Source organism: Acipenser ruthenus, chromosome 2 (genome assembly GCF_902713425.1).
Source record: "Acipenser ruthenus chromosome 2, fAciRut3.2 maternal haplotype, whole genome shotgun sequence".
Taxonomy (NCBI): domain Eukaryota; kingdom Metazoa; phylum Chordata; class Actinopteri; order Acipenseriformes; family Acipenseridae; genus Acipenser; species Acipenser ruthenus.
The window spans coordinates 12,179,297-12,193,457 of NC_081190.1; the positions used below are offsets into that span (position 1 = coordinate 12,179,297).

Genomic DNA, 14,161 nt, shown 5'->3' on the forward strand with positions numbered 1-14,161 from the left:
TATTTTTTGCAGAAAGTAACTAATATTATTAATCCCATTAAAAATGGAATGTTATATTACCTTGTTATTGACGAAAGTAATGTTATAACAGTAACGCATTACCCCATGACTGCTAAGTGTGTGGAACTGCAGGGTTGTTTAAGAGTAGGGTCTGCACATGTCATCTCAGTTCTTCTTTTCCATCCCCTCCTCTGTTCCTGTGTTTGCATCATTCGGAGGGTTCTGGGTTCTGTTGCTCCAATGCTGACTCCTATGATTTTTCTCTAAATCCGCTATTACTGAACAGTCTTTTGAGCTGCTTTGAGGTTGTCTGCAGAATCCCATCTTCCTCTTTCAGAATCCTGTGACAATGAGACCTTGCAGTGCTTGGAGCCCAGGTGAGCTTCCTTCCTGTCTTTCAAAGCCTTTTCACTTTGACAATGGAATAGCCTGGACTCGAACCGGCGACCTCCAGACTATAGGGCACATCCTGCACTCCACGTGGAGCGCCTTTACTGGATGTGCCACTCGGGAGCCCCTAGTTATTAGCACTTTTAATAAAACATACCAGACAACATTTAGCTGGTACAGTCCCATAGAATCTGCAGTACAGAAGGTACAGTCTGCAGCATGTTTAGCTGGTACAGTCCCATAGAATCTGCAGTAAAGAAGGTACAGTCTGCAGCATGTTTAGCTGGTACAGTCCCATAGAATCTGCAGTACAGAAGGTACATGTTCCATCTGATTTCAGTGACTTTTGTCAGAAATTCTCGCAATGTACTCTTTTTATTTATGTATATGCTCTGACCATACTCTTAAACTAAGGGGAGACGTTCAGGAGGGCATTAAGATGTTTCAAACTCCTGTAGTGGATTGTTCGTGCACTGGGCTTGCAACGTATCCAGATGACTTTTTAATAATAAAGAAATTCACACAGTCATTTAATTTGAAGTTTTAACGAATCGGAGCAGTAGTAGAGCTCTTTTCAGTTTATTAAATGCTTATGTTAAAAATTGGATTGATTGGTTGCGCAGACCACCATAAATCCCAAGTAAAAATCAGTCTGGGTTATCCAGAGCTTTACAGGTTTAACAGCATTAGTACTTCAATACGGTAATACAGATATGGTCATATATTTAGCTCTTAGGCTATAAAATGCTAAAAACGCCCAGCGCTAAATTCTAGAACATTCAATATATATCACTCTCTTAAGACTGAAACATAATTTCTATACCTTATAACAATGCATCAATATAAAAGAGATATTAAATTCAAATATGTACTTACCTTCCAGTATATGGAAGTGTAGTGTAGGATATATTGAAAAATAAGAACTGTCTTCAAAAGGCAGAGACTACGACCAAACAGCAATCAGTTTTTCAGAGATCTTCAGAGCATGGATCACATCAGCTTGTAGTTAGCAAGTTGAGCGATACTTGACTGGGGTTTTACCTTGGTTTTTATAGGATTTTCCCTCCATTGAATACATCAGTCCCAAGTAAATCAAATCACTCGGCTTTGACATTTCTTATCTTTAAGTTAACGATACATTCTAGAAGGATCTGTTCAACTCTTTTTTCAAAACTGATTGAATGTAACTTCTTGCCAAAAAACATTGAAACATGATTTCATCGCTCTTTTTTTTTCGAACTCCCTTTTCTAAAAAAAATAGGTGAACTGGAGTCTTGCTACCAAATACAATACAAGTATATGTGTATATATGAGAGATTTATAGATTTTTAATATGTAACACCAGCTCTATTTGATTATATTAAGCTGGGTCAAAATATATATCCCTCCTAGCTGCATATTATGTTACCATTTCAATGTGTTGTCAATAGGTCAGTTTAACTTCATATACAAATGTGTATTAACACAGTTTTTGACAAAGACTTTGAATAAGCATACAGCGGTCAGTTCAATTAGTTTCATTTAAATTTAAGCTATAATAAACAGCCTTATTTAACTGTTCCATTCTCGGACTATGCCTGACCTCTCTCTCTGTTTCTAAAAGTTGTCTGCACAAGCAGGATTCAAACACCCTGTTTTCTTGCCAAGACTATTGTTTTGATTAATATGAAACACCACTGTAAGCACTTCTCCAAATTCATTGCGTGAAATCAGTTTTCTCCCAACGAAAGTCGCTACTTATTTGATAAGAACTGTGGCTGGACACAACTCCCCTTCGTGGAATGCTCCCTTCTACTACGAGGTTTTCTTATCATAGAAAGACCTTGGATTCAAAACTGTGGACTACAAGTAAATCTCACATTGACTGCCAAAAAGAACCTTCCATATCTAGCACTGCTCTGCTTGCAAGCAGATAAGGGCAAGGCTATTTTTCTGTAGATTTATTGTCTACTAAAATTATTGAATACGGTTTACACTTTGTCTAATATTCCAACCTAACAGTTCCTGTTTTTTTTATTGCAGTAAAACCTTTATATAAACTAAACATTTATATTCTTTAATTTAATGGATATTGGAGAAACTGAACTAATTCTTAAATTGATTAAATTAAATGCTCGCTCCTGCTTTTACAGTCTATTTGTATTACAGTAGAGCCTTAACAAGCAAAAACACTTTTAGATCAAAATACTTAAAACATATTCTTTCTCTTCAGAGAGTAACATGTATTTCTAATTCAGTTACTTCAGTATAACAGTTGCTAATATTATTTTACTGAATTTAAGTCTGACCCCTTTCTCTGTTCATACAAAATCCAGTCAAAGCAGGTTTTAAGAAAACCTAGCCTTTTGCCAATTTTTTGGTGTTCATTAATATGAGACATGAAGCAAAGAAAGTAAAGTATCGAAATAAGCTACTTTTTCTCATAAAACTGGAATGCGCTAACAAGGCCTTATGATATGAGCCTGCCGAGTTTGACTCCTTCCAGCAGGTGCTTTCATCGACTGCACACAACAACCATATACAGTATTATTATCATTATTGACAAAGAGTATATCATATTATTTCAATCAATACAGGTTAGTTTAAATCATCCAATAACTCAGCACATTCCCAACAAGATTTGAACTTTGCGCCAGGCTCAGCTCGGACTGGTTCTGTGAACACCACGACAGGTCTGTGCACATCTGCTAAAGATATTTTCTAAAACACATTACAGCCATTACAATATTGGTTGCAGTTTCACAAATGTTCAATTTATTTCCCAAAGATCAGCCTGCTTCCAGTAGCTGTGACAGTGTTGGGTCAGTTTCTGCTCACAGGTGTGGGTGACAGTCTTTAAAAGCCTGATACCTGCAAAAACTTAAATCTTGTTAGCTGGGCTCCCATCTCTGCATTCTCGTTCCCATCGTCAGTGGGCAAACACATTTTAACTGAATCTGGGACCATCAAAGAACCGCACACCCTTGCAACCGAGGCCTTCCATGCAAAAGGTTCTAATGACTAATACAACACTTTACGTGTAAACAATTAGTAAGCAGCCCTGATTTCTATTCCTGTTATTATAAGTCTACAGTAAGTGCTTTATTGATTTCACTATACTTTCCGTGCATTTCTTTGCTTTCTTTAATTATTTATATTATATGCTTTCAAGGGCAATTTTTGGTTTTGTTTTCCTTACTGTCTGTTATCTGACTACTAAGAAATTCCCAGGACACAAAAAACCCCAATAAGAAACGCAGTGCGGACTCTGTAGCTTGTTCGTTTGAGGCACATTTTTATGTTGCTTTGGCAATGATGACATTTGATGATTTTATTTTGAAAAATGGCCCTTTTGCAGTTCCAAAAAGCTGATCAATGCTCTGATGTGAAGTAAAGGAGAGAGTTTGTGTTGCAGTGTGAGCACCACAGTGTATTGAGCTCATGTTTACCGGTACTGCTGCAGTAAAGCTGATCAATGCTCTGATCTGAAGTAAAGGAGAGAGTTTGTGTTGCAGTGTGAGCACCACAGTGTATCGAGCTCATGATTACCGGTGCTGCTGCAGTAAAGCTGATCAATGCTCTGATCTGAAGTAAAGGAGAGAGTTTGTGTTGCAGTGTGAGCACCACAGTGTATCGAGCTCATGATTACCGGTGCTGCTGCAGTAAAGCTGATCAATGCTCTGATCTGAAGTAAAGGAGAGAGTTTGTGTTGCAGTGTGAGCACCACAGTGTATCGAGCTCATGATTACCTGTACTGCTGCAGTAAAGCTGATCAATGCTCTGATCTGAAGTAAAGGAGAGAGTTTGTGTTGCAGTGTGAGCACCACAGTGTATCGAGCTCATGATTACTGGTGCTGCTGCAGTAAAGCTGATCAATGCTCTGATCTGAAGTAAAGGAGAGAGTTTGTGTTGCAGTGTGAGCACCACAGTGTATCGAGCTCATGATTACTGGTGCTGCTGCAGTAAAGCTGATCAATGCTCTGATCTGAAGTAAAGGAGAGAGTTTGTGTTGCAGTGTGAGCACCACAGTGTATCGAGCTCATGATTACTGGTGCTGCTGCAGTAAAGCTGATCAATGCTCTGATCTGAAGTAAAGGAGAGAGTTTGTGTTGCAGTGTGAGCACCACAGTGTATCGAGCTCATGGTTACTGGTGCTGCTGCAGTAAAGCTGATCAATGCTCTGATCTGAAGTAAAGGAGAGAGTTTGTGTTGCAGTGTGAGCACCACAGTGTATCGAGCTCATGATTACCTGTACTGCTGCAGTAAAGCTGATCAATGCTCTGATTGTGGGAACAGAAAACAAGCCTGACATGGATACACTACCACTGTTACAAGAGAAATGATTTTCATACTGGTTAACACTCCTGAGTAAAAGCAGAGAAATATGATTGGTAGATAAAAAATATCACAACAGTCCGGTTTATGAATTATGTTTAAAATCTATTTCTTGGATAAAGTGGCTTGAAGGCCCCTCTCCTGGAAGGATAACTTTAGTGTCACCTGACTGCATGGAGCCGTCCTGAAAGTGTGCATGTAAAGTGTTCACAGTGTCACTTTATTCTGGTGTTATTATAAAGGATTGTTAGCCACTAAATAGTTTCTATTGTTTTTCATGTAAATATTTCCAGTGCTTGGGAATTTTCTTCCTTAGGGAGCTGCCCTCAGATACTGTAGCATTGCTAAGACACCATGTTGTTGTTTCTGCTGCACAGAGAGCTGTTCTGTACAGTACACTGTATACCCCTGTCCTATAAAGAGAGCATTGTCTTTTGTTTTAACCCATTTCATTTCTAAGTGTTCAAATGATGGTTTCATGTTTTCTTTATCTGTGTCAGTTTAATCTTGGTGCTGTCAGTGAAGCTGTGGGGTTTTCACTGGCATTGTCTCTCTGACTTCGTTGCTTAGTATTTCCTAGAGCATCCCATTAGGAATGTTAGTTTTAAAGCAGTAAACCTGATGGGAGTGAACGATTCAAAGCATATTTTTGGGGATTCTTCTTGATCTGAAAATACACACACAAATAAGTTTTCACTTAACAAACAAATATACTAGTAATCTCAGCTGTCAGTGTTTGTGGAATGACAGTATACCAAATCCAGTGAAATGTTCATATGAAATATGGCACTTCTATACAGTAGTGAAGCAGGGCATTCTGATTATTGTAGACCCATAACTACACTGTCATACAGGGCTTTGCTTTGTTCTGTATTAATATTATCTTATAACACCGAAATGAGGTAGTAAGACCCCATCGGACACCAAGTACTATTGATTCATTCATATACAGTACACTGAGGCATGGGGTTGAAAGCTCAGGTGGGTTTCTGCATTAATACTGTGCTGTACCTGACAATCAAACACGGGAAGTGAACAGCACAACCATTGGGACTTCTTGCCATGCTACAAAGAGCTGTGTTTAAAAGGTGGGATCTGCTGCCATTTTCTTACTGAATAGATTTAAGATTAGTTTATGTTTTTGTTATTGTAGTCAGCAAAGACAGGGGCTGTCCTATTTCAATCCACAACATAAACAAAGCAAATTCATTGCCAGGTCAAGTTTTTCTTTTTTTTTTTGCAGAAAGGAGGGTTGATGTCTCCAGAGCTGGTGTTTTTGCAGTTACAGTACAGATAAGGGCTTTGTTAATGTTTTGAAAATGAACTAATGTGTGAACAAATATCCCTACATGAAAATTCCATGTTTGTCCCGGCACTAGTTTACACTGCGCCAAGGTACTAGAAATGAAACTTTTGGGGGAAAAAAATTGAAGCGCCTCATAAAACAGGACATTTCACATTCAATGTTTAGTGGAATGCTGTGCTGCTTAGGATTTCTATTTTCATTGAACATATGAATGCAGATGATTTGACGATACTACACTGTGCAGTTTTGCCTGAGCGCTGCTGTCCTGTTCCTCAGTGCTGGCTCGCTTCTCAAGATGAACATGGTGAAGAGGATCATGGGGCGGCCCCGGCTGGAGGAGTGCAGCCCGCAGGACAACGCACTGGGCCTCATGCACCTGCGCCGCCTCTTCAGTGAGCTCTGCCACCCGCCGCGCCACATGAGCCAGAAAGAGCAGGAGGAGAAGCTGTACATGATGCTGCCTGTCTTCAACAGGGTGAGAGAGGCAGCCTGCTACCTGTCTTCTGACACAGGCCTGTGTGTGTGTGTGTGTGTGTGTGTGTGTGTGTGTGCGCGTGTGTGCGCGAGTGTGTGTGTGTCTGCGCTTTACAGCACTGTTTAACAAGCGCACTGTACTAACCAGCCTCTGAGGAGAGGGGATTTGAAAAGGACCACTAGAGGCGTGAGTTATGATAGAATAGAGATTTTCTATTTATTAACTCGCTACTAACTGCACAGAGACAGACAGTACTATTGCACACCCCTATGGGACATGTCTAATTGCCATTCTTTGCTAGCCATACCTGATAAATAGTGATGTACATTATTCACAAACAGCAATATTTATAGCGAATGATAGCAAACACATACAAGATATGACAGGTAAGAAAATGTGAAATGGAGATTGAAAGAAGCAGAAAAAATGTTTAATTGTCTCAACCAGAACAGTTGCAGTTTTTACAGAATTTGAATTGTTTTGTTAGCTACAATTACTTTGTTTTGCTGATGTGAAAAATTGAGCGACTGTTTAGCCATATCTACATGTATTTATAAATTCTTTCCTTAAACGTTATTTTTTAAAATTGTATTCAAATAAAATGAATCATCTCAGAGCCCTTTACTGGAGACAGTGAATGAGATTGCATTCTGATGGATATAGTCTATAAATACAGACCCTGCAGTACTTCTGTTTCTAGATTTATTCATGATTCTGGTAAGACTGAACGCTGAAGGTAGGCCAAAAAAAGATCTGTGTTACAGAGTTAAACCCCGTGGCTACATGAAAGATCTGTGTTACAGAGTTAAACCCCGTGGCTACATGAAAGATCTGTGTTACAGAGTTAAACCCCGTGGCTACATGAAAGATCTGTGTTACAGAGTTAAACCCTGTGGCTACATGAAAGATCTGTGTTACAGTTAAACCCCGTGGCTACATGAAAGATCTGTGTTACAGAGTTAAACCCCATGGCTACATGAAAGATCTGTGTTACAAAGTTAAACCCCGTGGCTACATGAAAGATCTGTGTTACAGTTAAACCCCGTGGCTACATGAAAGATCTGTGTTACAGTTAAACCCCATGGCTACATTGATGTCATCTGACCTAGGAGGCAGGGCACAGAAAGCGTTGGTTATTTCTACTACTCGTAGTGCCATGCCATGCGTGTCGTTGTCAAGACCACTGTCTCTCCTCAGGCTTCTATTCTTTACTTTGCTCGTTGTTCTACTGCAGCCCACTCTAACACGACGCACACACACGACACACAGAGATACAGATGCAGAGAGACGCACACACATACAACACAGACGCACATACACACAAAGAGACGCACACACACGACAACGGCACACACACACGACGCACACTCGCTCGTGTTCAGTTTAACTGTTTACATCATTATTATTATTATTATTATTTATTTCTTAGCAGACGCCCTTATCCAGGGCGACTTACAATTGTTACAAGATATCACATTATACATTATTTCACGTTATACAGATATCACGTTATTTTACATACAATTACCCATTTTTACAGTTGGGTTTTTACTGGAGCAATCTAGGTTAAGTACCTTGCTCAAGGGTACAACAGCAGTGTCTCTCACTGGGGATTGAACCCACAACCCTCCGGTCAAGAGTCCAGAGCCCTAACCACTACTCCCACTATTGACAAATATTCTTTTTGGATTGCTTAATAGTGAATTCTTAATTTGTATTAACAGAAACAAAACCATTATTTGGTATTATGCATGTACAATAGTTATAGAAATCTTAATAAAGTACTGTAGTCGGTAATGGGTCCAAGTGAAATCTAATGGCATTTGCTTTGCAGGATCATTCTGATGGAAGAACTGAAACTGACTTGTTTTCTCTTTAATGAAGGTGTTTGGCAATGCGCCCTCAAGTACAATGACAGAGAAGTTCTCTGACATCCTCCAGTTTACAACACAAGTATCACGATTAATGGTCACCGAGATCAGAAGGCGGGCATCTAACAAATCAACAGGTACGAGCAGCTGAAACTATATGGGGCGCTGTAGCAATAAGTCCTTGAGGGCTTTGTCTAATGAAACCCGCCCTCGCTGGTTGCGCTGGGCTTGTCTCTGTCCCTCTGCAGAGGCTGCCAGTCGGGCCATCGTTCAGTTTCTGGAGGTGAATCACAGTGAGGAGGCGAGTCGAGGCTGGATGCTGCTCACCACCATCAACCTGCTGGCATCATCGGGACAGGTGTGTGTAGCTAAAAAACACCCGGACACTGGGGGACTGCACCATCCCAGTGCATTACAACATTACAAAATACACTGAACACAGGAGACTGCACCATCCCAGTGCATTACAACATTACAAAATACACTGAACACAGGAGACTCTACCATCCCAGTGCATTACAACATTACAAAATACACTGAACACAGGAGACTCCACCATCCCAGTGCATTACAACATTACAAAATACACTGAATACAGGAGACTCCACCATCCCAGTGCATTACAACATTACAAAATACACTGAACACAGGAGACTGCACCATCCCAGTGCATTACAACATTACAAAATGCACTGAACACAGGAGACTCTACCATCCCAGTGCATTACAACATTACAAAATACACTGAACACAGGAGACTCTACCATCCCAGTGCATTACAACATTACAAAATACACTGAACACAGGAGACTGCACCATCCCAGTGCATTACAACATTACAAAATACACTGAACACAGGAGACTGCACCATCCCAGTGCATTACAACATTACAAAATACACTGAACACAGGAGACTGCACCATCCCAGTGCATTACAACATTACAAAATACACTGAACACAGGAGACTCTACCATCCCAGTGCATTACAACATTACAAAATACACTGAACACAGGAGACTGCACCATCCCAGTGCATTACAACATTACAAAATACACTGAACACAGGAGACTGCACCATCCCAGTACATTACAACATTACAAAATACACTGAACATAGGAGACTGCACCATCCCAGTGCATTACAACATTACAAAATACACTGAACACAGGAGACTGCACCATCCCAGTGCATTACAACATTACAAAATACACTGAACACAGGAGACTCTACCATCCCAGTGCATTACAACATTACAAAATACACTGAACACAGGAGACTCTACCATCCCAGTGCATTACAACATTACAAAATACACTGAATACAGGAGACTGCACCATCCCAGTGCATTACAACATTACAAAATACACTGAACACAGGAGACTCTACCATCCCAGTGCATTACAACATTACAAAATACACTGAACACAGGAGACTCTACCATCCCAGTGCATTACAACATTACAAAATACACTGAACACAGGAGACTGCACCATCCCAGTGCATTACAACATTACAAAATACACTGAACACAGGAGACTCTACCATCCCAGTGCATTACAACATTACAAAATACACTGAACACAGGAGACTGCACCATCCCAGTGCATTACAACATTACAAAATACACTGAATACAGGAGACTGCACCATCCCAGTGCATTACAACATTACAAAATACACTGAACACAGGAGACTCTACCATCCCAGTGCATTACAACATTACAAAATACACTGGAACACAGGAGACTGCACCATCCCAGTGCATTACAACATTACAAAATACACTGAACACAGGAGACTGCACCATCCCAGTGCATTACAACATTACAAAATACACTGAACACAGGAGACTGCACCATCCCAGTGCATTACAACATTACAAAATACACTGAACACAGGAGACTGCACCATCCCAGTGCATTACAACATTACAAAATACACTGAACACAGGAGACTCTACCATCCCAGTGCATTACAACATTACAAAATACACTGAACACAGGAGACTCTACCATCCCAGTGCATTACAACATTACAAAATACACTGGAACACAGGAGACTGCACCATCCCAGTGCATTACAACATTACAAAATACACTGAACACAGGAGACTGCACCATCCCAGTGCATTACAACATTACAAAATACACTGAATACAGGAGACTCCACCATCCCAGTGCATTACAACATTACAAAATACACTGAACACAGGAGACTCTACCATCCCAGTGCATTACAACATTACAAAATACACTGAGCACAGGAGACTGCACCATCCCAGTGCATTACAACATTACAAAATACACTGAATACAGGAGACTCTACCATCCCAGTGCATTACAACATTACAAAATACACTGAGCACAGGAGACTGCACCATCCCAGTGCATTACAACATTACAAAATACACTGAATACAGGAGACTCCACCATCCCAGTGTATTACAACATTACAAAATACACTGAATACAGGAGACTCCACCATCCCAGTGCATTACAACATTACAAAATACACTGAACACAGGAGACTCTACCATCCCAGTGCATTACAACATTACAAAATACACTGAGCACAGGAGACTGCACCATCCCAGTGCATTACAACATTACAAAATACACTGAATACAGGAGACTCCACCATCCCAGTGCATTACAACATTACAAAATACACTGAATACAGGAGACTCCACCATCCCAGTGCATTACAACATTACAAAATACACTGAACACAGGAGACTCTACCATCCCAGTGCATTACAACATTACAAAATACACTGAGCACAGGAGACTGCACCATCCCAGTGCATTACAACATTACAAAATACACTGAATACAGGAGACTCCACCATCCCAGTGCATTACAACATTACAAAATACACTGAATACAGGAGACTCCACCATCCCAGTGCATTACAACATTACAAAATACACTGAACACAGGAGACTCCACCATCCCAGTGCATTACAACATTACAAAATACACTGAACACAGGAGACTGCACCATCCCAGTGCATTACAACATTACAAAATACACTGAACACAGGAGACTCCACCATCCCAGTGCATTACAACATTACAAAATACACTGAACACAGGAGACTCCACCATCCCAGTGCATTACAACATTACAAAATACACTGAACACAGGAGACTCCACCATCCCAGTGCATTACAACATTACAAAATACACTGAACACAGGAGACTCCACCATCCCAGTGCATTACAACATTACAAAATACACTGAACACAGGAGACTCCACCATCCCAGTGCATTACAACATTACAAAATACACTGAACACAGGAGACTCCACCATCCCAGTGCATTACAACATTACAAAATACACTGAACACAGGAGACTCCACCATCCCAGTGCATTACAACATTACAAAATACACTGAACACAGGAGACTGCACCATCCCAGTGCATTACAACATTACAAAATACACTGAACACAGGAGACTCTACCATCCCAGTGCATTACAACATTACAAAATACACTGAACACAGGAGACTGCACCATCCCAGTGCATTACAACATTACAAAATGCACTGAACACAGGAGACTGCACCATCCCAGTGCATTACAACATTACAAAATACACTGAACACAGGAGACTGCACCATCCCAGTGCATTACAACATTACAAAATACACTGAACACAGGAGACTCCACCATCCCAGTGTATTACAACATTACAAAATACACTGAACACAGGAGACTGCACCATCCCAGTGCATTACAACATTACAAAATACACTGAACACAGGAGACTCTACCATCCCAGTGCATTACAACATTACAAAATACACTGAACACAGGAGACTGCACCATCCCAGTGCATTACAACATTACAAAATACACTGAACACAGGAGACTGCACCATCCCAGTGCATTACAACATTACAAAATACACTGAATACAGGAGACTCCACCATCCCAGTGCATTACAACATTACAAAATACACTGAACACAGGAGACTGCACCATCCCAGTGCATTACAACATTACAAAATACACTGAACACAGGAGACTGCACCATCCCAGTGCATTACAACATTACAAAATACACTGAACACAGGAGACTCCACCATCCCAGTGCATTACAACATTACAAAATACACTGAACACAGGAGACTCTACCATCCCAGTGCATTACAACATTACAAAATACACTGAACACAGGAGACTCCACCATCCCAGTGCATTACAACATTACAAAATACACTGAACACAGGAGACTCCACCATCCCAGTGCATTACAACATTACAAAATACACTGAACACAGGAGACTCCACCATCCCAGTGCATTACAACATTACAAAATACACTGAGCACAGGAGACTGCACCATCCCAGTGCATTACAACATTACAAAATACACTGAATACAGGAGACTCTACCATCCCAGTGCATTACAACATTACAAAATACACTGAGCACAGGAGACTGCACCATCCCAGTGCATTACAACATTACAAAATACACTGAATACAGGAGACTCCACCATCCCAGTGTATTACAACATTACAAAATACACTGAATACAGGAGACTCCACCATCCCAGTGCATTACAACATTACAAAATACACTGAACACAGGAGACTCTACCATCCCAGTGCATTACAACATTACAAAATACACTGAGCACAGGAGACTGCACCATCCCAGTGCATTACAACATTACAAAATACACTGAATACAGGAGACTTCACCATCCCAGTGCATTACAACATTACAAAATACACTGAATACAGGAGACTCCACCATCCCAGTGCATTACAACATTACAAAATACACTGAACACAGGAGACTGCACCATCCCAGTGCATTACAACATTACAAAATACACTGAACACAGGAGACTGCACCATCCCAGTGCATTACAACATTACAAAATACACTGAACACAGGAGACTCCACCATCCCAGTGCATTACAACATTACAAAATACACTGAACACAGGAGACTCCACCATCCCAGTGCATTACAACATTACAAAATACACTGAACACAGGAGACTCCACCATCCCAGTGCATTACAACATTACAAAATACACTGAACACAGGAGACTCCACCATCCCAGTGCATTACAACATTACAAAATACACTGAACACAGGAGACTCCACCATCCCAGTGCATTACAACATTACAAAATACACTGAACACAGGAGACTCCACCATCCCAGTGCATTACAACATTACAAAATACACTGAACACAGGAGACTCCACCATCCCAGTGCATTACAACATTACAAAATACACTGAACACAGGAGACTGCACCATCCCAGTGCATTACAACATTACAAAATACACTGAACACAGGAGACTCTACCATCCCAGTGCATTACAACATTACAAAATACACTGAACACAGGAGACTGCACCATCCCAGTGCATTACAACATTACAAAATGCACTGAACACAGGAGACTGCACCATCCCAGTGCATTACAACATTACAAAATACACTGAACACAGGAGACTGCACCATCCCAGTGCATTACAACATTACAAAATACACTGAACACAGGAGACTCCACCATCCCAGTGTATTACAACATTACAAAATACACTGAACACAGGAGACTGCACCATCCCAGTGCATTACAACATTACAAAATACACTGAACACAGGAGACTCCAATTCAATCCCGGTCCATTACAAAATACACTGAACACAGGAGACTGCACCATCCCAGTGCATTACAAAATACACTGAACACAGGAGACTGCAATTCCATTATTATTTATTTCTTAGCAGATGCCCTTATCCAGGGCGACTTACAATTGTTACA

General features: G+C 40.6%; 1 protein-coding gene across 4 annotated transcripts in view; it reads left to right on the forward strand.

Annotated features, from left to right (window-relative positions):
* LOC117403781 (WD repeat and FYVE domain-containing protein 3) overlaps window positions 1-14,161 on the forward strand; it is a 104,273-nt gene that overhangs the window by 15,279 nt on the left and 74,833 nt on the right. For all 4 annotated transcript variants that reach the window (XM_058989513.1, XM_058989503.1, XM_058989508.1 and 1 more), the window contains exons 2-4: window positions 6,287-6,485; window positions 8,370-8,493; window positions 8,605-8,714. In XM_058989513.1, coding sequence (XP_058845496.1) covers window positions 6,306-6,485; window positions 8,370-8,493; window positions 8,605-8,714 — 414 coding nt within the window. In that variant the 5' untranslated portion in view covers window positions 6,287-6,305. The remainder of the gene's footprint in view (window positions 1-6,286; window positions 6,486-8,369; window positions 8,494-8,604; window positions 8,715-14,161) is intronic.